Source organism: Lepidochelys olivacea (assembly GCF_965140295.1).
Source record: "Lepidochelys olivacea isolate rLepOli2 genome assembly, chromosome: 9".
In the NCBI taxonomy this organism is placed as follows: Eukaryota; Metazoa; Chordata; order Testudines; family Cheloniidae; genus Lepidochelys; species Lepidochelys olivacea.
In genome coordinates, this window is record NC_140419.1 from 47,699,505 (window position 1) to 47,725,428 (window position 25,924).

Consider the following 25,924-nt stretch of genomic DNA (forward strand, 5'->3'; position numbering starts at 1 on the left):
TTTCTCTTTAATTACTCAGCCCTCTATCCCCTTGGTACCAGCCCCTTCTACATAACTGAATAGACCATTTAGGCTTACAGCCTGGAGCCTTACACAACTCATGTGTTAGTCTGTTTTGTGTAGAGTGGAGCACTAATTCAGGACTGCAAAGCTCATTTTTCCCCCATCAAGCACTGGTTGAGTGGGCAAGCAGGCCAAGGACTGGCATTTAGGTAGGTCAGCAGGCTGTGCGCCAAGATCCAGTTGGTTACTTTATCTGGGCTATCTGGCAAGGATACACTGGTGGACTTGGTGCAGATCGTTAGGTTTGGGGATTTTAAAATTACTTAGACACGAACATGGTGTTTGTTTTTTTTAAACAATAGATATAAAAATAATAGATACGGAAACAAAAGGTACAGCTCAATATACATAGCAGCTGTGGGCCCATTTCTGCCCTCTCTGGGAACTGTATTCATAACCAAAGGCAGAATCAAGTCCTGTTTTCCTGGAAATTCACCCACCACTAGAAGGGACTGTTTTATGGTTAGCTCAGGCTAGAATGTTATTACTCAATTGTTGGTCTAATAAAATCTCACTCACTAGTAATAGCTACACAGCTACTGTGATCTTAACTACACATTGAAAACCAGGTAAATATATACAGACTGCTATTTTAAGAATATTTATATTTATTTAAAATAAAATATTTATTTTAAAAATATATATAAATGCATATATTTAATGCATTTCATTGACCTGACACTCAATTCTGAAGGCTCAATTAAAGTTATTCAGTTAAGCAGGTATTTTGGGGATGTGCCCCACAGTTTTGAAAGCCTATAACTATTTTAATAAAATAAAATAGCCCCCTTGAATGGGATTGTCTGACAGTTTCAGTGCAGGATGTGGCATAGCTGTTGTGACTCTCAGAAGAGTGATCTGTAAGCCAGCCATAGCCCAGGGTGACAATTACAAGTTATCATTTTGAAACTCCTTTAAAGATGGATAGGATGGATTTATGCTCTTATCATAGTCAACCTATAGAACTTGTTGCCAGAGGATGTTGTGAAGGCCAAAACTATAACAGGGTTCAAAAAAGAACTAGAGAAATTCCTGGAGGACAGGTCCATCAATAGCTATTAGCCAGGATGGGCAGGGATGCAGCACTATGGTCTGAGTGTCCCTTGCTTCTGTTTGCCAGAAGCTAGGGATGGATCACTTGGTGATTACCTGTTCTGTTCATTCCCTCTGAAGCACCTGGCACTGGCCACTGTTGGAAGACAGGATACTGGGCTAGGTGGACCATTGGTCTGACCCAGTATGGCTGTTCTTATGCATTGGAATATCCCGTCTTTCAGATCCCTGAGTGGAGGGCTGGGGCAGTCCCTGGCTGGTGGGAGAGGAGACTCCCATCTTAATGTAGCTGGGCAGAAGTGGCACCTTTTTAATTACTTGGCGCCTTTTACATTTTACTCCCCCAGCGGCACTCCGGGTCTTCGGCGGCGGGTCGGGGGGAGCGGAGATAAAAAAGGCGCCACCCCCGGTACTCACCCGGCGGCACTCCGGGTCTTCAGCAGCACTTCGGCATTGGGCCCTTCACTCGCTCCGGTCTTTGGCGGCATTGCAGTGGCTGGGGGGGGTCCTTCAATGCTGAAGACCCAAGTGAGTGAAGGGCCCGACGCCGAAGTGCTACTGAAGACCTGGAGCGCCGCTGGGTGAGTACCGGGGGTGATGCCTTTTTATTTTATTTTTTTTTAATCTCCACTCCCCCTGTTTTTTGCACCTGGCTACGCCACTGCCCATCTCGTGTCTTTTCCATTGTTTCAAACAAAACTACAGCGGGCAAGAGAATTCTCAGTGTATCAAGTGAACTGTTTTCATCCAGGGCATGGGGTGGAGAGAGAGAGAGAGAATGGGGCTGATCATCGAAAACATGATAGCTGACCTCTGTCAGCATCCCCTTAGTCTGAGGGGTGGCAGGGCTGCACCAGGAAACTAGCTCCAGACCATAGCTGAGAGCCTCTAATTTCTGGTGAGAGAAGATACTTAAAAAGGGAGCGAAGGAAATGAGTGAGTAGGGTAGAGAAGGGAAAGCAGGACAATCAGATACTCACTGCACCTCCTCCATTGCTACCGCCTTCGTGTAATAGTCACTCGAGTACAAAACCACATTGGCAACTTGCTCCACTAAGAGAGAGAGAACAAAAACAGGAGTGAGGGGACAGAATCAATGATACAGACACAGCATATAAACAATGTAAACGACTACCCTTCTCAAGAAGGAACAAACAGGGACAACAGGTAGGGCACATACAATTCACAGACCTCCCATATAAACACAAGCTCTAGAATTTTACCCAGTTACTCTCATATTGTGTTCAATAATGTATGTTTGACTAAAACACATATTCCAGAAAGGCACAGGGCCCTGAAGCCATCAAAAGATGGAGAATTCACCACTTTCCTTAGTAGTTTGTTCCAATGGTTAATCATCCTCACTGGTAAAAATTTACACCTTATTTCTAATTTGAATTTGTCTGGCTTTAGATAAATGGTATTTTCTCCCTGTGGAGATCACAGTCAATCACCTCTTGATCTTTTGGATAACAAACAGATTGAGTTCTTTAAGTCTTTCACTGTAAGGCATTTTCTACCCAGCCGTCATATCATTTGTGTCTATCTTCTGCACCCTCCCCAATTTTTCAACATCCTCTTTAAAACATGACACTAGAACTGGATGCAGTGTTCCAGTATCAGTCTCCCCAGTGCTGTATGCAGGGGTAAAATCACCACCCTCTTCCTACTCACTCATCCCGTTTATACGGCCAAGGATCAGATTAATCTTTTTTGTCGCAGTATCGCACTGGGAGATCACGCTGAGTTGCTTGTCCACTATGATCCCTAAACTCCTTTACAGAATCACTGCTTCCCTGGATATAGTCACCTATTCTGTAGGTATGGCCTGAATTCTTTGTTCCTTGATGAACGACATGGCATTTGTCTGTATGAAAACACATTTTGTTTGAATGGCCCAGCTTACCAAGTCACTCTGTAGGACTGCCCTGTCTGCACCATTTACCATTCTGCCAACCTGTGTGTTGTCTGCAAATTTTATCAGCAGTGATATTATATATACTTCCAGATCACTGATAAAAACATTGAACAGTGCCAGGCCCAGAACTGATCCCAACATAACCTCACTAGAAATAACCACATTCAATGACAATTCCCTGTTGGCAACTTCAAAGTGTCCTGCTGCTCATGCAACCTCTGCATCTCACATATTTAAGCCCATCACCTTCCCACACAGGAGGCAGCATGATTTAAAGCACTGGACTGGGACTCTGGAGACCTGCTTTCTACCACCAGCTCCCGTTGCCTGGCCTTGGGCAAGTCATTTGCCCTCCTTGCGCCTTTGTTTCCTCTCCTATCCTTTGTGTCTCTCTCTCTCACTAGGTGTTCGTAGATGGCCCAATACAATGGGGTTTTAATTTTAGTTGTGGCCTTTAATTTGTATTATGGTAACACCTAAAGCCAAGCAGTACTGGAACTGAACCTCAATATCCTGCCTTTGCCCTTCCTCAGGGAGAAGGGGGGGACCCCTTCAGTGCTCTAAGATGGGCAGTCTCCCATAACAAGAACCCTCTTGCCAGCTGTCATTTCGCTTGTATCAGTGATGGGCCTGAAAGGCAGCAGAGGCATTGGAGCAGCATAGGGACACTGACAGGGCAATGGGATGGAGCAGGGTGACCCCACGTCTGTTTAAGTGAGGGACACTAATAGGTTCCAGCTCTGACGACAGGATGAAAACACAAACCCCACGCTGCGTAGCCCCCACGGGATTAAGGACAACAGCAAAAACGTACCCAGCACTCTGATCTTCTTCACTGTTTTCTCTGTATTGTTGGTCACGGTGACAGTGACAGGAATGGGCTCGCCATGGTAAAACACCTGGAAGAGTCAGATGGGCTCAGCACTTGACGCATAACCTAGCAGAAGGGCTTGTACAATCTAAAAAAAAATACAATTCTAGTCCCCCTGTGGACTGATGATGGGGCATCAACTACTCCAGGTACATACAGCCTCCGTGCCTACGGCCTGAGCCGAAGCCCACTGAAGCCAATGGGAGTCATTCCACTGACTTCAGTAGTCAGTCACTATTGAATTGTGTAGCAGAGCACCAGTGAAAGAGCTCACGCACTCCATTCCCGGCTACTGCTGACAGCAGCGACTGAGAGAAATGGTGTCAAAGCACTTGAATGTTAGAGCAAGTCAGAACAAACTGAATCCAGGTGCAAATGTCTCAGGGAGGGGGTTTTGGGGCAGCGAAGGAGGTATTTGCTTCTGAGCAATGAGCAGATGAAGCTCTCCGGGGCAGGCTGCTCACCTCTTTACTTAGACGTGCTCTCAGGTGCAGTGGCTTGCTGGACATGAAAAACTGCCAGGTGGTCTCAGCTTGAGGTTGGGGTCCTGGTTCTTCTGGGGCAAACTGTACTTTACGGATCAACAGGCGTACAAAATTCCTGAGGAGCAGCAAACAGAACTGCAGTTACACAGAGCAGACCCTCCTACTTCACTGGAGTGGTTGTTCACCTGCATTCACATCCCTTTCGGAACATTTCCGATGGAAGGATCTGAACACCAATACCTAGAGCAGAGCTGAACCAGCGCCAAGAGACTGTCCTGATTCCACACACATTCTGTTACCTTTTGGGAATTCGCTCTTCCACGTTCTCTGTACAGAAAGCTTTCACCTCAAAGTCCACCCCGCAGCACTGCCACAGAGAAAGAGAGAGAGAAGCTGTGAAATTTGTTAAGTGGTTAGCAGCCTTCCTATACAAGAAACTCTGCAGGTGTAACACCCAGGGTTTGGAAAAATCTTCCTGAACTTGACAACTGACACTTCCAAGCCTATTATGTTTCCTAGTGAGGCAAGTGCTATCGACTCACTCCGAGCAACATGTCCCATGTTCTTAAAGATTAGCCACCTGTCCTGTGTTTCTAAAATGACTAACATCAGTCCCATTTAGTTCTCTCTTTAAAGATTTGTGAAACCTTTTGCTAACATATTTCTATTGTTAAGAAGACATACAATGTATCCCTGTGACCTCCAGTGTCTGCCCAACCCTTCTGCATCACTTTTTCATAAGTCCAATCTAGTTGTTTGGACAAGTATCCAATATTTTAAAATGCATTATCCTTGAGTAACTGCTCTTGTTACCTAGTTACTCTTAACAGGGTTTGTTTTTTTACCCAAACATGTAACACAAGTTTCTTCCATATATATTTTAAATTAATGGGAGATCTTGGCACTTGGTCTAAAAAAAGGCATTAGATTTCAGACACTTGAGTGAGAGTGTGTGTGATGTGAGTGAATATTTAACACAAGCTTGTCTGACACCACACTTATTTCATTTGTGGCCAACCTCCATCTCCTGTAGTATTCTGAAGGAAATGGAGTCTCAGGTTTCAGTGAAATGCTTTCCGCCCCCAACTGTTATACTGCTATTGATCGGTTACTAAATGAGACTGGATACTCAAAATGCCTCTGACTCCATCCCACTCTGGCTTATTTCCTGTTGGGTGGTTCACAAGATGGCACAATTCCACATCTCCAGTGATAGAAAGTACATCAACTTCTGTGTTACCTAGTTCTTGCTCTCAAAATATTTGAGCCAAATATGCATCTCTTGCTCTTTCCTGGGAATTTCTTCCCCAGTAGAAGTACTGAATATATGAAACCCTGTTGGTCTCACCTTCCCGACATCATTAGGGGCTGGTTGCAGGGAAACTGAACAGGGCAGATAGTCTGGAAACTGAGGAAAAAAAACCAGAAAAATTATCCAGATCCCCAACTCTATTGCTCCTAAAATGATACAGCGCTCGTGATAGGTGCATGAGTGACAGCCTGAGACAGCACAGCCCATTAGTTCTCCATAAAAGACAAGCCTGAGCAGCATCAAGGCAAGCGTCCCAACATTACCCTGCCCAAGTGCCCCAACCAGGCACTGGAGGACCACTGACATTGTTAATTGTATTCCAATAGTGCCTAGAGAGCCCAGCTGAGAGAGAGGCCCCATTGTTCTAGGCACTGCACACATGTAAGCTCCTTAGGGCAGGGACTTCTAATTTAAATAGATAAGACAAAGGGTGGGAGGAGAAACAAAGGATCAGAAAGGGGAAATGATTGCCCAAAGTCAGACAAATTGGTAGCAGAACCCCAGGATTAGAACCCAGGACTCCTGACTTCCAGTCCAGTGCCCTACCCACGGGATAATTCTGCTTCCATTTCAGGGGAGTGAGTGAAAGATAGTGGATTCATGTAAGGGTCACATGGGCACAGAGACTGGACTAACGAGGCCAAAGATAGTGTTTGAGGACATCTGTCCATGGGGAACTGGACTGAGATCACTAGAATAGCCAGCAGAGAGTAAGAGCGCTCAGTCGCTTTTGGCCTGGGCAGGACGTGAGCTTGTGATGAAAGGTTCCAGCTCTGCCCCGCTGGAACGACATGGCCTGGAAGTTCTACCACCTGTGCCACACTAGAAATCCCAACAGTCTGAGCTTGGTGGAGGTCTCCATTTTGTCTTTGAATGGTTAGTAGACATGTCACAAGCCTAGACTTTGCAGAGTCAGTTGAAAGCCTATTTGCTACAGTATCAGTATATGGCAGATTCTAAATGGGATTCCACTAGATACTATGGTCTCTAAGGCAGAGTGAAGGGGACGGGATGTCTCTGGGGTAAGAAGAGGAAGCAGACATATGGGCTGTAGATCTACTCATGTTAATGTTTTCTATAGCACCTATCAAAGTGGTATCTAAGACGTTCTGATGATACAGTGATAAGCACCAGTATAAGCACCTAGACAGGCTGGTAGAAGAAGATTGCACAGTGACATTCTGAGGGGACTTCACGGAGTCTCTGGGCCAGACGTGCATGAAGAAGCTTGGGAGCAAGCTAGCAATGGTGTCTGGGGAGATAGCAGGTGGGAGGATAAGGCTGGGGTAGAAGTGCTGACAGACTAGGCAGAGGGAAGGAGCTGGGCATCCTGAAAAATGGCCACAGAAGTGGTAGCAGCCAGGTTAAGTATCTGACTGCCACTGAGGCCTGTAACCTGGGTGTCACCTTCGACTCTGCTCTCTCACCGGAGCAACATTCAGGCCATTTCTACATCTGTCTGCTTTCTCCACACAGCATCTCCAAACTCCAGCCCCTTCTCTTGTCCACACAGCCAAAACTCTTGTCCAAGCCCACATCACTTCACATCCTGACTACTGCAGTCTTCTCCTTTCTGGCATGGATCCTCTGCTCCCCCCAACTCTATTCAGAATGCTGCTGCTAAGATCGCCTTCTTGGCTAGTCACTCTGACCATGTCAGCCCTCTGAGGCCCGCCTCTGACTCACCTCCACATCAAATACAAACTTCTCGTAACTTCTTCATAACTCAGTCTGACCCCACTTCACAGAACTAGAAGCCTACCTCACTGCCAACCCTTGCCCTCCCTCTCCAAGCATTCCCAGCCTTTTCCTCCACTGGCCAACTTCTTTGAATCGCATGCTTTTTCATATGCTGCCCCACAAGCACAGGAAAAGTTCCCCACTAAAAGCCGTACAGCCACTTCCTTACCTTTTTCCATACCCCTCAAGACGCGTGTCTGCTGTGGAACGTCCAAAATCCAGCCCACTGCCCATAGCCACGCAGGTATCAAGTGGTCACTTCCCTTCTTTCCTTCCTCTCTCTCATATCCCACCCCAGTAAAATATTTGTAATCATTGCAACTAATAAAGCTGGGCCAATTTGCCACCAGATTCATTTGCTTCTGTGTTGTAGCCACATCCCCTATTCTTGACCATGCGTGTCTTGAGACTGTAAGACCTCGGGGGCTGTCTCTGATCTGTGCTTATACAATGCCGAGCATAATGGGGCCACTAAACCCAGCTGGACTTTTGGGTGCTACCCAAATATAAGCAATAATTGTATTAACTCATTTTAATAATTATTCCAGCAAAACGTAGGGTTTTTTGCAAATCAGTTCCACAACTCAAGGCATAGACACATCCTCATGAGTACACAAGGCAGTAGTATAAGCAAATATTCTGGCAATAGGGGAGCGAGACACATAGGTGGAAACATTAAGGGCTTTTATTGTCATAAAGTCATTATGGTTCCCTGTATAAGGAATTTTTTTGTGTGCAGTCAGAACCCCTCCAGTTTGTTAAATCCTTAGCACACTTGGGGTGGTAAATAATGGTTGCCATCTAACCTCTGACTCAAAGTTAGAGTTTTAGGTAACATTAATCTCCTCTTCAGATTATCATGGAGTGCTGACAGGCTGGATAATAAGGGTCAAGTAGAAGTGGGTCAGAGGCTCATGTGAGCCACTTACTGTTAAAACAAAAGGATAAGCATTGTTCCCCAGCTTCTTCATCAGACATTCCTGCAATTGGGAGAGAGATTCCCATTTCTCCACTGGTGGATACAACTGTATCCTAGAGAAAAAAAGATCCTTTCGGAAGGTCAGACCCATCACATCAATGTCTTCTTGGCCATACCGGAAAGCACAGGTCAGAGTCACATACACTGGAAAGAACATACACAGTAGATTACACTTTCAGTGAGCAGCCAATTCAGAGATTTTGAGACTTAGAGACCATCTGTGTTACAATTATGGAGTCCAGGAAAACAGTTACAACACTGTTGTGTCCCTCCCCCTGGCCCTGGTTCCAATTCATAATATAGCAAAGATCTTAAGTTTGTTTTGTAATGAGACTGAAGTCTTGGACCATATTCAAACAGATGTCCAACAACCGGAAGTTCTCTCCCCAGGATGAGGTGAATTTTGCGTAAGCCAATTAGAGCCCTGAAAGCAGGAGAGATCCTTGCTTTGCAGTGAGAGATCACTGAAGAGGTAGCAAACTCTGAAATCATTTAAAACATCAAACCCTTCTTCCCCTTGATGATCTCAGGATCCACTAACAAGACACCATCTAGAAAGAAGAAATAGAAAATAGTAAATGTTAAGCAGTATGGGGGAAAAATAATTGGGGTTTATTAAGTCAAAAAACCTATAAGAAGAGCTTGTGTCTGGACTTACCTACAGGTTCCACACCATCTATGTGGTCAATGAAGTCTCGTTTTCCCAGGTAGATAGTTACCTGTAGGAAGGAGACAATACAGATGGGGCAAGACCAGCCAGGGCATCAATCCTGCCAAGAGCTGAGCACTTTAGCCCAATTGAGCAAAATAACTTTTAAGCATATGCTTAAAAAAAATTAAGCACATGAGTAGTTTCCGTTGAAATTATCAGGACTATTCATGAGCTTCAGTATTTAACTGGATCAGGGTAAAGGGCTCAGCACGTTGCAGGACCAAACTCCAAAAGCATGACACAATTCCTTGTGTCTGCCGCACAGGAGCTGTGCAGTGAAGGACTTTTGCCTCAAACTGGAAAGATGGCGAGTCGGTCTTGATTTAGACATCTGGACAGCTAACAGAGACGTCCAATGAGGTGGTTGGGAGAGGCGTTGCCATCCTATGTAAGATCGGTCATTATGTTAACATGCAGGTAGTCCACTTTATCAATTCTGTAACATAGCCAACCACTAGGGCGTGAGTATAAATCAAATTATTTTCAAAAGAAGTGGGGTGAACACAAGTGTCCCATAAATAGATCCCCAGGTAAGCAAGGCAGTGGCCCTGTCCACCCATGGCTCAACCTGGTGGGTATGCATGCCAATTACTGTGCTACTTACAGCTTTATCACGGGACATCTTCTTGTAGACAACATGTGATTGAGGGGGACTGGCGTTCTTCAGAGAAATTGAGGAAAGAGTAGCCACCTTATGAGACTCAGCACAGCTCATTTCCACAGATGGGTGGGACACTGGGAAAGAACAAAGCCTTCTGACAGCAAGAGATCCTTGAACAAGTGTCAAAAAGAGAAGATGAATGAGATTATAGGTATGTTGAATAGGATCCAAAATCTTAATGCACTACATTGGTTGGTTAAAACAGACTATTCCCTCTGAAAACTCAAGTCAACTCTGGTGCTAGGGGATGGTTTCCCTCTTATTTAACCCTTTCCCTCTGCATTAAATTGGAAGCTTAAATGAAAAGTTCACTTTTCAAGCTACCAATGGGAGTTACGAAGCTAAATTCTCACACAGATGGCTTTTGGGGTGGGGGTGGAGAGTAAGATAAATAAGCACAAGCAGAAGCAGGCCAAACACCTGATCAGATTTTTTTTTTTTTAATTTGACCTTTTAACTCAAACTGGATTTTTAAAAAAAACAAAACAAACAAAAACAAAAAACCAAACCAAACCACCCCATACAGTAGGGAGAAAAAATTGCAAAGTTTACATTTTTTAAAAGTTTGTTGAAGATTCAAAGCAAAACTATTTAGCTTTTTGATTGTTCAGTAGGTGCATGGTGGGGTTCAGTTTCCCTTTTCAGTATTGCCTATTTTGATTGATCTTAGTCACATGATAGGATTATTTATTTCAAAAATTTAAACCTTTCAACTTCTCAGAAAGTTCAGTTTCAAAAAAATCCTTTTGAAAATTAAACTGGGCATTACAGAAAACGAAAATGCTTGCAGATGTCATCTATTTTTCAACCACTTCTGCTTCTTACATTACCCTGTGAATCTTTACAATATGGCATGACATTTATTAGGAACTTACACAACACAGACACTCAGAAATTAGTTTCTGACTCCCTCCAAGAAAAAGCTGGTCCTTCTCTTCACCTTTGGAATCAGTTCATTGAAGGCAGTATTTTGGAAGGCCAGGATTAAAGAGAGAAAAATTAAAACATTCCCCACCTTTGCCAAAGTGGGAGCAGCTTTTCTAAGAGTAGTATGGAATTCCTCGGGGGAACACGTGAGCCAGAGGATTTGAGAAAGAGGAAACTAGGGAAAGAAACAGCAGTATCTTTAAATACCTTGCAGTGCTCCAAATTCTACAGCAGCCACCAGACGAGAAAGTTCCCAGAGCAATAAAATAACTCCTTCTAAACCTCTGAACAAAGGTAAATTTTCCAGGCAGCCAGGTCCTGCAGCTCTTCCCTGTCTGTGGGAGTGACTCACTAGCCTGCTGGTGAAAAAGGAGGGCAATATGTAGCCTGAAATGAAAATGGGTTTCTGGTTCTTATGCCCAGATTTTCAAAAACCAATCCCCTTGAAGCAGCAAATATTGTACCTGGATTAAGAACAGATCAGCTAGGTCAGCAGTGCTGGCTATTACTTACAGGACCCCAGATCTTCAAGAGTCTACAGTGCCATCCTACCAGATTCATTGGGTGTAAAGTCAGTACAGATTTATATGGAGCAGGAGGGTTATGGAAAGCAGCTTTATTCTAAAGCTCTTTCTCCATCTCTTTCTCTATTGGGGCTGCAAATCATGCAGCCTAATAAGGAGCTAAACAAAGGACTATTTGTGCGACATTGAACTTGCAAGCATTAGAACAAATCTCTATAAATACAAGCTATTCTAAGAGTTGCAAGTACATTATCATTAGATATGTTATTTCCACAATTGAACTGTAGAGTTAATACAAAGCTTATCTATTGTTGTGTCACTGATATCCCTCGGGCACATTGTACAATAGTTTATGTTGGTGGCCCACCCACTGTTTTCTTCAATTGGTTTATAAAGAGGAAATTACACATGCTCAATACATGTTTAAAGATGTACAATAGAGATGAGCAATTTGATCAATTTAGCTTTTTTCCGCTCATGAAGGGTCTGAAAATAGCTTTTGCTTTTCTTGAATTTCAATTTGATTTTGTTCACACAATAATTTGTTGTTTCAGAGTAGCAGCTGTGTTAGTCTGTATCCGCAAAAAGAACAGGAGGACTTGTGGCACCTTAGAGACTAACAAATTTATCTGAGCATAAGCTTTTGTGAGCTACAGCTCACTTCATCAGATGCCTCTGATGAAGTGAGCTGTAGCTCACGAAAGCTTATGCTCAGATAAATTTGTTAGTCTCTAAGGTGCCACAAGTCCTCCTGTTCTTTTTGTGAATAATTTGTGGGTAATTCATGGCTTGTAAATATTTCAAAAGCAGCTGTGTTTGATACTTTGATGGGACGTTAGTTTTCACTGGAGAGATCCCCGGCCTTCTTTCCATTCCCCAACTGAATTAAACTCTTGCAATCAGGGTTCCAGTAAGCACTCAAAAAGTCAAAGTTTGTGAATATTCACCCACATTTGCTTAGAGTTAGTAGCTGCTGCAAACATCCACAGGTGGGATTTTCACAAGTGCCCAAGAGGTTTACCTGGGACTGTGCCACCAAATCCTTTAGATAAATCCCACCCCTCCTGTCCATAAGAACTTGATGAGAATATTTGGGGAAAGTAAAAATGCCTGCACCCCTCAATTCCATTTTTATTTGAGCAAACATTTATAGGGTAGAGACCAGAGGTGTTTCCCCAGGTCTAGCACTCACCACTCTGTCACAGAACAGGCTGGGAGCAAGCTACTCTTGAGAGCTTCCCTGGTCAGCACTCAGGGTGGGGTGGGGTTGGGAAATTATCACCAGCACTTCACAACAGAGACAGGGCCTTCATTTACTTTTGTGGAGTAGCTAGCACAAGGCCCTGATGCTGAATGAGACCTGAGTGCACTACTGCAACGATGGACATTTTAGGAACAGCTCTGAGGTGGTTCCACCCTTCCCACATACTTCTAGGAGCATGTATGTCTGAAGAGAGCAGAGAGAGCTATTCCAGGGAGACAATCTCCCATAACTGTGCCAGTAAGGCAGAGCCAGCTGTTTATTTCCAGTGGCATGGTGTGCAGAGCAGACATATTTCACTCAAGTTTGAGCTGAAGAGGCAACTACCCACCAGAAAAGCCTATTCAACCAGAAGAATGCCAGATGGGGATGAGTGGACTTGCTGGTAGCTCTGTTCCTGCAGTGTTTCTCAGAGCCTGTGGGTTCATTTCAGGTGGAGTGCAAAACCAGTCTGCAGTCAGAACCTCTGGGAAGACCCTGTCACCTTCTAGAACAGAGAACCAGGCAACTCTCCCCACCAACTTTGTTCTCTCCCTTTCTCCTCTGCTGCCTCCACCACAAGGCTTTTGGGGAAGAGGGCACCATGGAGCTCAGTCATCCCCCCTCTTGGCAAGGAGGCAGAACATGAATCTGACAGAACCCTGTCTGGCTCCTCTACTTCTTGCTAAAGAGGATGATAAAGGCAAGGCAAGCAGAGGTATCGACTAATCCCGGTGACAGGAAGACCCAATTCCACCCCCTTTCCAGCAACTCTGCCACTCAAGATTCTCTTCACCTCCCTGCTCCCAGTTATTTCTGCTGAAGACGCTGCCTCTTCTAGCATGGCATTGCAGCAAAGGGTTACAGGCTAGGGGAGCTGTTCTTTGTTGATGGCAGTGCCCATTTCATATACATTTTTCCTTTCCTGACTGGGTCCATAGTCAGTTTCCCTTGGGCATAGACTCACCTGACTCCCAAATAGAGAGGCAAGAGTAAGGACATTAAGCCTCCAAAAGGACTCCAGAAAGCTGCAGCTGCCTCCTCAGAGGGATGTGAAATGGCTCCTCCCTGGTCTTCAGAGTCTGAATTGGAAGATGACAAATTTCTCCAAGAAAGCAAAGTAGACCCCACTACATCCTGCTCTTTAAAGCCACCGTAATAAGAGTGGTGAAAAATCCACTAAGGATCCCCCTAAAATGAAAAGCAAGGGCAAACTGTCTGTTCCCGAGTTAACTGAAAGTATAGCTGATACGCGAGAGGCTATTAGCAGTCATTGTCTTGGTCAGGTCTGCTTCACTGGACCAGAATTCTTGGCCTGTCTTTGGAAATAGCAGTTGTTTGGAAGATAACTGAGTGCACACAACACAGAAAGCAGAGGTACAACCTCAACTAATTAAACAGGACTTGCACACAAGGGGAATGCAGAAGAGTGGAGTTGGTCACTTGATTTACAGATACATAGTTGTTTATGAGGTGTGTATCTTTTTAGAATTTTAGACGTTTTGACCTATTCTTACCTCTCGTTTTTATATGGGTTTGATGTTAATTTACTTAGTAGCATCCAACAAGCAAAACATTTTCTGGCATCAGAACCTCAAACCCAGTTACTGGGTATGTTGTAGAAAAATACAAATATGCCAACTTAAATTATAATATCTTAAACCCTTCCTGATCCTCCCCACCACAGCCTGCAGTTCTTATTAGGGTAGAGTTAATCCCCTGGTAATCTTTCATTGCACTGACTCATCACTTAGCGATCTGCTTTATCTGCAATACCCCTGAGGTCAGCAGGGCACTGGGCAGATGCCCTCTTAGGACCTGGAGATGCACACTTTACTGCAGGAAGCTTCAGGGAGCGGACAACAGACTGAAAGAAAAACGTGCCTCTAAAATCCAAAGGGGCTTTTACCTTAATTGTCAGTAGAAATGCAACTCTGTTTTTGTCATCTTTGCTCTGCCTTTGAGAGTCAGGACCATCAGTGGAGTTTCTTTCCACACCAAAACAGGTGATTGGCCAAGGAAGCTTCTTAACTGTACAAGTAGTTTGTCCAATATAACCAAAGGAGGTGAAGGCTTTGCTCCATTACTCCAGTGTTGGCACAGGGAGTTACTTTAGTGTTGAGTGTATAGACTGGGGTGGCCAACCTGAGCCTGAGAAGGAGCCAGAATTTACCAGTGTACACTGCCGAAGAGCCACAGTAATACGTCAGCAGCCCCCCCCCCCCCAATCAGCTCACCACCCTGCTCCCAGTGCGTCCCACGCACCAGCAGCCCTGCCCATCAGCACCTCCCCTCCTTATCAGCTGTTTCAGGTGCAGGAGGCTCTGAGGGCAGGAGGGGGAGGAGCGAGGGCACGGCAGGCTCAGGGGAGGGGGCGGGAAGGGGTGGAGTGGGGGCAGGGCCTCTGGCAGAGCCAGGGGTTGAGCAGTGAGCACCACCTGGCACATTGGAAAGTTGGCACCTGTGGCTCCAGCCCCGGAGTCGGTGCCTATACAAGGAGCCACATATTAACTTCTGAAGAGCCGCATGCGGCTCCGAAGCCACAGGTTGCCACCCCTAGTCTAGACAGTCTTTATCCACATTTTTAAGACCATGTTGGGAGACTGAGGGGCAATGTAATGATCCAAGCAATAAGGGAGGAACAGACATTTCACAGCAGAAAAGTGTCTGAGAAACTAATAACTGATGGGGAGTTCTTGAATTCAGTAATTCATCCCACACCAAGTATAGATCAACCTTTCAAGCCATGACACATGGCCAGTCCCCAATGCTAGAAGCTTTAAACAGTGTGACACTGGATCCTGTAACTTCAGTTTCATGGCCACGTTCTTGATACGAGGTAAATCGGGCTCTCAGACAACGGATACCCACTGAAGAGATCTGTCCAGCACAGACGCTGACTTTTCCCCCCAGTGGGTGCTCCACCCCCGCTCCGCCCCAAGGTCCCACCCCCTTCCCCGATGTCCCCCTTGCTCCACTTCTTCCCACCCCCCTCCTCCAGCCCCCCATCTGAGGTCCCACCCAACAGCTGTGACTGGTGGTTGCTGAACACCCCCTATTGTTTTTTTCCCCCATGGATGCTTGAGTTCCAGAGCACCTACAAGTCGGTGCCTATGTGGTCAAGTACCCCACCACCACCAGACCCAAACCTAACATTAGTCCATTGAAACAGCAAGGCGGGGAGAGAAGAAACTGGATATAGGTTCCTCTTTCTTTCAGGGCAAGAAAAAACAAACAAACGAGGAGAAACATTGTGGGTTTTAAAAGCAGAACACAGGTTTATTTACAATCAAGTTCTAGTGGGCAGCTGAATAAATAAAAGATTTGCCCTGTATAATCTCAACTCCCCTCTGCAGAAGTTGTCTGAATGAAAGCCTGGGTTAGAGAGAGACCTCTGTCCTAGAAATAACCCTCTTTCCTAACCCGTCAAAACACTTCCTTAGAAAACAAGCTCAGGAAGGAAGCAAAATAAAGTGCAAATAAAAAGATGACAGAACGCTGGTGGCTTGTCCGAGGCCCGTCTGAGGTGGAAAAGTTTGGCTGGATAAAAGTTACAAAACATAAAAGTTAACTCTCCTCCAACCACCTCACATATTTAGATGCCTGAGGATACAGGATGTAAACCCTGTTTGATGGCACAGGAAGGGCTCAAGCACAAAGGAGAATATTGCACGTGCTCAGAAAGGAGGCAAGTGGCCTGGGATCGCCAGCACCAGAGCATTACATTCAGGATTGAATCCCATTGCTCCCCTGTGCTCCACCAACAGCCTCCAGTAGAGAAGGATGGATGGACAGCAGAAGAGACTATACCTTTATTTCCTGGTACTGGAAGTCTTGGTATGGATACATTCCTTGTCACAGCAGCACCACCATCCCCACTGCAGATGTTACACCTCTTCTCTTCCCTCCCCTCCCCCCCACGCCAACAAAACTGGAAATATACTGATTCGAATTAAAATTCTCCTTCTCCCGCTTCTTAGTACTTCTGCTATAGGAGCTATTGGAGGGACTTTTAACAAAGATGTATCACCCCTGAAGAATGGACAGTTCCCTGAAATACAGATCATAATGATGCAGGGAGTTCTCAGATTACCAACTGCCAGAGAGACCATGTCAGAATTGGAGAAGCCCCAAACTCAGCCAACACCACAGGGGGCAGAACTGCCAGAGCAACAGAAATGTTTAAATTAGTTTACAACTGTTCCATCACTTTACAGACTGACTAGGACCCACCCTGTCCATGTTTCAGAATGCCCTCACCCCATGCCTAAGCTACTCCATGGGAACAGAACACGGGAAACAGGACGTGCATTAGGTCAGAATACATGGTAAACTTCTTTCCAACACTTCCAAGTCAGAAGTGCTGTACATACACTTGTATAATAGGGTATTTGGCACAGCTGTCCGGTGAGGGAATCTGGCTAGTACCTTCGGCTCCATCCAGTGCACAGATACTGCATGTCAAGGCATGACTAGTAGTATTCGCCATCCAAATCAGCTGACCCTTTGCTGAGCCTGAGGGCCAGCAGCATGCTTTTAGGCAGTAAAGGGCTCCGCCTTCAGCTCCTCATCTTTGATTGCCTGATTACAGCTCTCCTCTGAGAGGTGAAGCCCATTGGATGAAGCCCAAATGCATGGAGGATGAATCTAGGCTTGGGCCTCCATTCTGTCCAGCTCTGGACTAGCATCCTCCCAGTGAGAGACATCTGAAACTGTCTTTCATCTCCTTCCAGTCAAAATTCAGACCACAGGACAGCCTTGTTTCCTTTGTCCACACTGACCACATGTGCACCAGCTGGTGACCATGCCACTGCATTGATAGAGGAGCTGAAAGGAAGCCAGATGTCAATTTAGAAGAGATTCTAATTTCATAGCAGCATTTAGGACAAAAGAAATTAAACTCCATAATTTCCAAAACTCATTCATTTTCAGATCTTATTTATGATACCTGCATTTGTAACAGCCTCCCAGGGATATTCAGAGTATATGATACTCAATGCCCTGATTGTGAACAAGCAACCCGACAACAAAGCACAAATTTCATAGCCTTAATTCCCACTTCACTGGTTATTGCCATGAATCCACAGAGAAGCTGCACATAAATATCCCATGCACACTGGTATGGGAATGGAACTCCGCATTTGCAATCTCATGTCTCCTCACCACAGGTCCTATGTCAGCCATAGCTCAGACCCTGAACCAGTTTAGTCTGCAAGCTTCCTGTCTCACCTGTGATGCTTTGCGAGAGTTCTTTCCACTTTCCCAGTGAGCACATTCCAGATGTACAGGACCCCATCAGCTGAACCACCTGCCACGTAGCTACCATCAGGGCTATTGAAACACATTCAGTGCAGAAGAGAAAAAACAATTTATTTTTAAGTTAGCAGCTTTTGTCCCCACGCTAATCTCTAGAGTTTCCAAAACAAGCAAATTGACATTAGTGGTCTGCACTTGCAAATATTAAAGTTTCACCAGCTCTTATCCACACTGATTAGCAAGACCGAGAAGTTTCCAGATCACGTGATGATGTAACCGCTGGGTGGCTGGCATTTAAAGATAAACATTGGTTTTTGTAAAAAGAAAAGGAGTACTTGTGGCACCTTAGAGACTAACCAATTTATCTGAGCATGAGCTTTCGTGAGCTACAGCTCACTTCATCGGATTGTGAAATCTACTTACGCCAAAAGGGTGACTGTGGCACGTCACTTCATCTCTGTGCCTCAGATGGGGATAACGACGCTTACCTCCTTTGTAAAGCACTTTGAGATCAATGAATAAGATGTGCTATATAAGGTAGGTATATTATTCTATTCGATTCCTAACATCAGACACCGAAAAAAAGTCCATCATAATAGCAGCCAAGGGCTCCTTTGTGGTGGGCACCTTTAACACATAAAACAGTTCCTCCCCCCGAAAGCTTGTAATCTACAAGGGGGGAAAAAAAGGAGGTGATGGGGAAGGTTGACGCCTAAACCTAAACAAAGTGGTTAGGATAAGCCAGGGATCTCAAACACGTGGCCTACGGGGTTATTTTCTGCAGCCTGCCAGCTCCCTGCACCCCCTCAGCATTTACCTAGAGCAGCTCTGGCCCGGTGCCCACCGGGGACAGGGCAGGCTCCCTCCCTGTCCCCGGCGCCACTCCGGGAAGCAGCCGGAACCTCGGCGGGGGCACAGGGCCCTGTGTGTTGCCCTGGCCGCTCCTCCAGGTACCTCCCCCATTGGCCGCGGTTCCCCATTCCTGGGCAACGGGAGCTGTGGAGGAGCTACCTGGAGGAGTGGCCAGGGCAACACACAGACCCCTGTGCCCCCCCGCAGGTCCTGGCCACTTCCTGGAGCAGTGCAGGGGCAGGGCAGGCAGGGAGCCTGCCCTGCCCTTGGTGTGCACCGGGCCAGACCAGCCCCTGTACCCCTCCTGCACCCCGCACCCCTGCCCTGAGCCCCCTGCTGCACCCCGCACTCCTCCTGCACCCAAACCCTCTGCCCTGAGCTCCCTGCCGCACCCCAACCCCCTGCCCTGAGCCCCCTGCTGCACCCCACACCCCTCCTGCACCCCGACCCCCTGCCCTGAGCTCCTTGTCACACCCTGCACCCCTCCTGCGCCCCCTGGGAGCAGGGAGGGGGCGGAGTTGGGATTTCAGGGAAGGGGTTGGAATGGGGACAGAGAAGGAGTGGAGTGGGGGGGCGGGGCCAGAGCAGCGGGGAAGGGGGACGGTCAGTGGTGCGGCCCTTGGGCCAATGTATTAGTCCTCAGGTGGCCCTCGTGGTCATTTGAGTTTGAGACCCCTGGGATAAGCCATACCTATACACACTAAATTTAGCCCTAGCTTTTTTCATTGCTTTAAGTATTTAACCCTTAAACCCTTACCTGTTCCATTGCTTAGATCTTAACCTTTCTATTTTAGTTTTATATTTAATCCCTGTTAGTCATATTTAAAAATCTTAATGTGGGTTTTTGTTTTTTAAAAATCAGCAGAACTGGTTCTATACTTAAGGTTCCACAACAATTCCTGTTAAAAGACCCTGTTTTCATTTACTTCTGACTTTGCCAAACATTAACCATTCGGATTGAAGTCTTCCTTGTCAGGTGTCTGTCCCAGACTGACAATTTTTACTTGAACTTCAGCAAAAATGGTTCAATCGTTTGAGAAGGATATTAGAAAAATGTTTCCATATTAAAACAATTCTTTCAACATTTCACCGAGAAGCTCTATCACCTGCACGCTTTGGAATAAGAACATATAGTCTAAGGGAGGGGTTGTCACCCTGGTTTCAGCGATGTGCCTTTTCTTGTTCCCATGAAAAGCTACCCAGATTCAGACAAATTAAAGCCTATGAAAAACTGCAGTTCACAGATGCTCAGTAGATACGTGTTAGAACTTGCCAGCTAAATTCTCTGAAGATTCCATCTATAGTGGAATGTTCCAGCCCAGGGTCACAGGGGCTGAACAGGAATTCCCTGCAATTGCTATTCCTGGCTACTATGACATTGGGCACCAGAACTGGCAGCCAGGTGACTATCCCTCTTTTGCTCTCAATGCCCTTGCTGGTGGTGTCCAGGCAGTGTGGAGGAGGAAGTAGCCTAACTCAAAAGCAGAAGGGAGACCCAAGAACTGGCTGAGCCAGGAGACTGGCACATGGGGCTTAGGAGTGGGTGGAGAAGAAGAGAAGATTGGATGACAAGCCCAAGGTGGAAGGAGACTGTAATAAGATATAATAAATATGCACTGGGGGCCAAATTAAGGTTCCATGGACAACCTTAATTCTGACATTTTCTTGCTTTTCAAGGCTTGTTTTTCCAACATTAACTTTGTTTTAATATAGGGGGTGTGCAAACTATATGGAACACTGGCTGTTCCCTTTTTCCTGATTTTTACAAACGGTGAGCTCTTTTGGTGTCTAATTGTAGATACCCAAGTCTGAAAACAGTTTTGCTGACTGCCCAGTGCTAAGTGTCCCCTTTTGTCCTATGACTAGTGTTAATGGCTACCCTACTGCTTGCGTTGTAGCACAAGTGATCAAGAAGCAATCAATGCATGCTGCCGACTGGTAATTGCTTGACAGCGTATGTTGGTTTGGAACTTTGCCCTCAAATGTTACTGCAGAATTTGCAATAAACCAAACAGCTGGCCCCCACTCCCATCCCAAACTTCACTCAGTCTCACCAGTTTGGCCTCTTACCTGAACACGACTCTGGTCCAGTCAGATCCACATTTGAATCCCTGGGCACTGAAACAAGTTGGAATCAGATAGTTATGTTTTTAATATGAATCTTGGGAAAGCTAGCTCCTCAAGACTAAATGAAGATTATTGCATTGACTGAGATAAATTCTACATTCTGTTTAACACAAGCCACCTCTCTTTCTCCAACCTAATCAGAAGGACTTTTCTCCCCAGTGAGGGGGACAAACAGTCTCCTTCGAAGAGGTGGAGACAAAATCTTGACAAAATAGATCTTTGGTGTCAATTCATGGATAATGTGCAAACTACATCGTCAGAGACATGTCTCCAAAGGCTTTCACCTCCCCATTGAGGGACTAATTGGAAGGTTTCATTCATAAAGGACAAGGGCAACACCAAAGTTACAATTATGCCACAAAAATCCAGCCACCTGACACATACCTTACTGGGATCACACTCACCTGAAAGTCTGTTTGACAGCATTGACTCGCAAATCAATGATCTTCAGCATATCATCTCGGGAACAGGTCAAGAGCTCTGTTCTCTCTGGGTTCAGGTCTAAAGCTGTGATCCTCCCAAACAGTTCCAGCTCCTGCACTATGCTCTCAGTCCTGAAGACAGGAAACAGCATGGGTAACTAGGCATCAAGGATCTTTACTCCTGGAGGAACACTGTGCCACTGTGCGCGACCAGAATTCCCATCCCCCGCAGACAAATGATTCTCTGACAAGGAAGCAAAAGGAAACCGCAAGAGGGGGTCAAGTGCCCCTCCACAGCAGCCCAGGCATGTCATTTCGGGCTCCCAGAGCAGGGTGATCTCTCATCTCCGTGCAGCCAGTGCCTGTGCTCCGCACTACCATGCTGGAGCCCTCACATTTATTTATTGACAAATAAAATATGCAGAATTTTTATTTTTTAAGCACAGAATTCCCTCAGAATAGATCCTGTCACATGAGCATCAAAATCTGTATCCTAGACTTGCCCCGGTGCATGGGGATAGGAGAATAAGTATCCACTTATTCATTATCCACTTCCACATTTTTCTTATTTCCCAACTAAAGTCTCACATTGTGGATATTTTGTCCCTAGCCAAGGACTGTTCAGAACTTCCTTCAGAACCAGCTAGGGATACTTAAAACTGGCCAGAAAGATAAGAGAACAATGCAAGATATTTCCTTACTCAGGGGCTAATCTGCTGTCAATATATAACACAACATGCTACTAATAGCTCAGAGATCAAAACAGCAGTTCTATCATGTGCAAAAAGGTTATTTATTCTTGATGACTTCCTCATATTCCTGTAATAAATATTCCAAGCAATGGAGAACTCAAAGAATGGAAGGGTCACAATTCACAGATTCATCTTATGTTCTTTAGCATTAAATTGCTAGAGAATCTAACCCGTGTCAGAGGATAGTTTTACCTGATGTCCCAGAAGCGAATCTTCTTGTCAAAATGTCCACTCATCACACACTGCTCTGTGCACACTATATCATTGCAGCTTGATCCTGCAAATACTGTTTTTATACCTTTAAGAAAAAAAAGGGGGAGGGAGGTGTCACTAACAACACAGTCTCATTCCCATTGTGCTGTACAAGTTGATAGCAGTATTTAAAAGTCACACAACAGCAAACATCAAAATTCTGTAGCTGCACTGAAACTACTGCCCTGAGAGGAGTTTGGGGTCATGGGCGGTGGGGTGGGGACAGGTGAGCTCTGTCTTAGAAGAAACTGATTACTGAGAATCCAAAATCCCCAACAGCACATTATTCCCCTGAACCACTTGACTACCATGCCCAACATCTCTACAACTGTATAAGGTGTTTTACCACCACTTCATAATTAGTCAAACAAATCATGGATGAGCAACATGACACACTCCCCTTTATACACAAAAAAGAGTGTAGGACGCTGGGGGAGAAAGGCTGTCTCTGTGCCAAGTTGTACTGAAGAAACCAGGAAAATATTTTAAGGCAAATGTTTCTGCTATGGAAAAACTGAATCCTGCCATTTGCTTCATTGGAGGCAGGAATTGGAGGGATTTCAAGAGGGAACTTAAGACCAACCCAGGGTTGTAAGGTCTGACCTGCCTCCAACTTTCTACAGTTTGATGGACAAGAGGGTCTAGAATGCAGTGGCCTACTCAATCAGCAATGCTTTTCACTGTAGCATATGGTCTTTTCTTAGGTTTCCCATCCAGGTAACAGCCAGGCCTGACCCTGCTTAGCTTGCAATACCGAAGATCAGAATATCATCAAAAAGCAGTATGGCTGCAATTTCCTGCTTTTTGGAGACTAAGAGAATAAAACAATTAAGCTGAAGTAAAACTTTTGTTTACATCCACTAAAGGGAATAAGAGGTGTGCGAAAGACAGAAGGACGTTGGTGCTGGGGTGGAAATGGTTTCCTTACAAACTTTGCTGCGCAGGTCCCAGAGCTTGAGGGTCCGGTCATGACTCCCCGACACGATGCGTGCATTATCCAGCAAGAACTTGGCTGACAAAACCTTCCCACTGTGACCTGTCAGTGTGTGCTGGGGAGAGAAGATTTACATGGTGTAAATGAGCAGTTTCAGCTACAATTGCTTCTTGTCCTCATGGCTATGATCTTGCCATTCAGCAGCTTAACAGGGACAAAGTCTTTGATTCAACTCCTCCCACCTTAGTCTAATGTTTGACTAGAGGCATGGGTCACCAAAAAAAAAAAAGCGCTCCTCTTTCCATTCAGGTTAAACAGAATGTAGTTTTGACTCCCAGTCTGCTTCTCCATGAGTCAGCAAGTGCCAAGAGTACTCCCTCTGGGTTGGAGATACTCTCTCCCTCAATTGCAACTCCTTTCACTAGTTAAGGAGTAGTTCTTTTGAAATCTATGACTCTTTTCTACCACTCCTAGTAACCTTGGTTGGAAGGATGGTAACTACAACAGTCTTAAAGGATAGACCAGGGGATGGACTAAAGCATAGTAAGAGTTGGAATGATGGTGTCTCCAGATTTCAGAAGCTGACTGTCAAGTAAAGGAAAAAGGGATCTAGTGTTAACTCTGAAGTCTCAGCTTGAAAGCCGGAGATCTCCAGAAATTAGAGAATTGCTCCTATCAGCAGATTTCCATGACTGTTTCTGTCTGATGCCAACTGCAGTCAGGGCCCGTTGGAACATGAAGTACAATCACCACAAGTTATTAGATACTTTTTTGTCAATCATAGAACTAATGTAGCATAAGAGGATAGACTGCCGGGAACAGGGAAAGTGATCAGAGAGCAATCCTTCCCAAAAATCAAATCTTCTACTGTTAGTCACTGAACTTCTGACTTGCACACTGCTACATGAACTACAGAACCACCAGAAGACTTAAAAATGGAAGTGAAATGGGAGCAGAGTGAGGAACTGAAAAATTATTGCACAGCACTAAAACCGAAAGGTCATGGATTGTCTCAGTGGTTGCAACATGACAGTTAATCTCTGGATACCACAATTTTATGGAGAGGATATTTATAACCTTGAAGAATATTCCATTACCACCCTTGATGCACTGCCATTAGCAAGTGAATACTTGTTTATAAATAGGTAGTTTGATGCAGGATTTAATATCAAATCAACTCAACTGCCCTCAATGAACATGCAAGGAAGATAGGAGGGAGGGATAGCTCAGTGGTTTGAGCATTGGCCTGCTAAACCCAAGGTTGTGAGTTCAATCCTTGAGGGGGCCATTTAGGGATCTGGGAAAAAAATTGGGGATTGGTCCTGCTTTGAGCAGGGGATTGGACTAGATGACCTCCTGAGGTCACTTCCAACCCTGATATTCTATGATTCTATGATAAATCCATGCACCAAACCCATTCAGACAAGGAAGTCAATGTGCTGTATTAACTCAGTGAGCAGTGATGGTACTGACCCAAAGCCTGAAGGGACACTGGAAAATTGCAGAAAGATCTTGTGAAGACTGAGGGGAGTTTTGCATGGGGACTTTTCACACAAAGTTAATAATGATTAACGTTAAGATTCTGTCACAGGTAGTTTTAGCAAAAGTCAGGGACAGGTCATGGCTTTTGTGAATTTTTGTTTACTGCCCAACAACCTGTCCCTGACCTTTACTACAAATGCTCGGCTTGGGGTGGGAATACCCTGCTTCAGCCCCACAGGGCTTGACCCAACCCTAGCCACTGTGCTGGTCACTGGACAGCTGCTCCAGCAGCCCTGGGACTGACAGCTGCTCCAGTCCTGGCGCAGAAGTAGTCATGGACTTCCCAGAAAGTCATGAAATCCATGACCTTTGTGACAATCATATTCTTAATGATGATCTATTAAACTGTTATACACCTTTGTTTCTATCTGATGGTAGGATTTTTGGGCCGATCTAAAGCTGCAAAGATTTTGACATGTTCAGGAAGGTTCCCATACAAGATCTAACATTCTGGAGATAAATATCTTCATATTAAAAGCAATCAAGTGAATTATATTGTAGGTGTACTTTAGAACAATACGTAAAATGCTGAAGATCTACAGAGCAAATAATGCAACATGGGGCAAAGAGAGAGATTCAAGTTCACTTCTAATGCCTGAAGAGCGTGAGAGGCTAACCAGTGCAGAAATGACAGCAGAGCTTCTGTGTCAGAAAGGGAACAGGCCTGGCTATTCCAAAATGCTTCATGCCAGATTGTGTATGCGACAGCTTGTAAGAGCAACTAAACATATCTTGGGTTAGAGGCAGCATGCCAAATAATGTTTGGTGAAATATTCCTAAAATAAAAATTTAAGAACAAGGATCATGTCCAGGAGCAGGAATAACTGATGCCTCTTAGACAGTTTTCTCTGCTAAGGGAAGAGAGCACTTTTCAGCCTAGGGAGATCACAGGCATGTCCTTCTTTGGACAAGGGCCAAAGAGTCCATTCTGAAGAGGTGGAGGAAGAACATGAGCAAGAGATTAGTCTTTTGTTAAGTATCCTGATTAGAGACTAGTGCTTCAGGGCTTGTCTACTCCAACAATTGAGTCAGGGACCCAGGCTGGCACCTACTCAGTTAACATGCATCTAGTCTAGGAAATAGAACTGTGTTTTAACTAAATCCCTGAACCATGTTACAGCCTTTGGGTCCTTAAGACTGCTGTATCTTAACATTTAAATGGTTCTAAAGTTAATACTTCCTATGTGCAGAGGAAAGTTCATATATTTGGTCGCTATTTATCTGGAGAGGTTTCTGTGAGGCTATGTGCAGAGGCCAGTGTTGCACATCAGGTTATGCTGTAAAGGCTCTCTTCAATTAAAA

The 25,924-nt window shown here is 45.1% G+C and overlaps 2 protein-coding genes across 6 annotated transcripts in view; both read right to left on the reverse strand.

The window, feature by feature from the left end:
- The window catches only part of SAG (S-antigen visual arrestin), an 18,493-nt gene extending 7,446 nt beyond the window's left edge, over positions 1-11,047 (reverse strand). Inside the window, exons 1-10 of the mRNA XM_084640152.1 lie at positions 10,929-11,047; positions 9,738-9,904; positions 9,080-9,140; positions 8,928-8,972; positions 8,372-8,565; positions 5,739-5,798; positions 4,690-4,757; positions 4,370-4,505; positions 3,849-3,933; positions 2,097-2,169 (exon numbers count right to left, since the gene is read on the reverse strand). Coding sequence (XP_084496278.1) covers positions 2,097-2,169; positions 3,849-3,933; positions 4,370-4,505; positions 4,690-4,757; positions 5,739-5,798; positions 8,372-8,565; positions 8,928-8,972; positions 9,080-9,140; positions 9,738-9,848 — 833 coding nt within the window. The 5' untranslated portion in view covers positions 9,849-9,904; positions 10,929-11,047. The remainder of the gene's footprint in view (positions 1-2,096; positions 2,170-3,848; positions 3,934-4,369; positions 4,506-4,689; positions 4,758-5,738; positions 5,799-8,371; positions 8,566-8,927; positions 8,973-9,079; positions 9,141-9,737; positions 9,905-10,928) is intronic.
- A 4,689-nt stretch (positions 11,048-15,736) lies between these two features.
- The window catches only part of ATG16L1 (autophagy related 16 like 1), a 28,466-nt gene continuing 18,278 nt past the window's right edge, over positions 15,737-25,924 (reverse strand). For all 5 annotated transcript variants that reach the window (XM_084638334.1, XM_084638331.1, XM_084638330.1 and 2 more), the window contains 6 exons: positions 23,075-23,195; positions 22,087-22,192; positions 21,125-21,274; positions 20,664-20,711; positions 17,715-17,816; positions 15,737-17,312 (listed from right to left, as the gene is read on the reverse strand). In XM_084638334.1, coding sequence (XP_084494460.1) covers positions 17,219-17,312; positions 17,715-17,816; positions 20,664-20,711; positions 21,125-21,274; positions 22,087-22,192; positions 23,075-23,195 — 621 coding nt within the window. In that variant the 3' untranslated portion in view covers positions 15,737-17,218. The remainder of the gene's footprint in view (positions 17,313-17,714; positions 17,817-20,663; positions 20,712-21,124; positions 21,275-22,086; positions 22,193-23,074; positions 23,196-25,924) is intronic.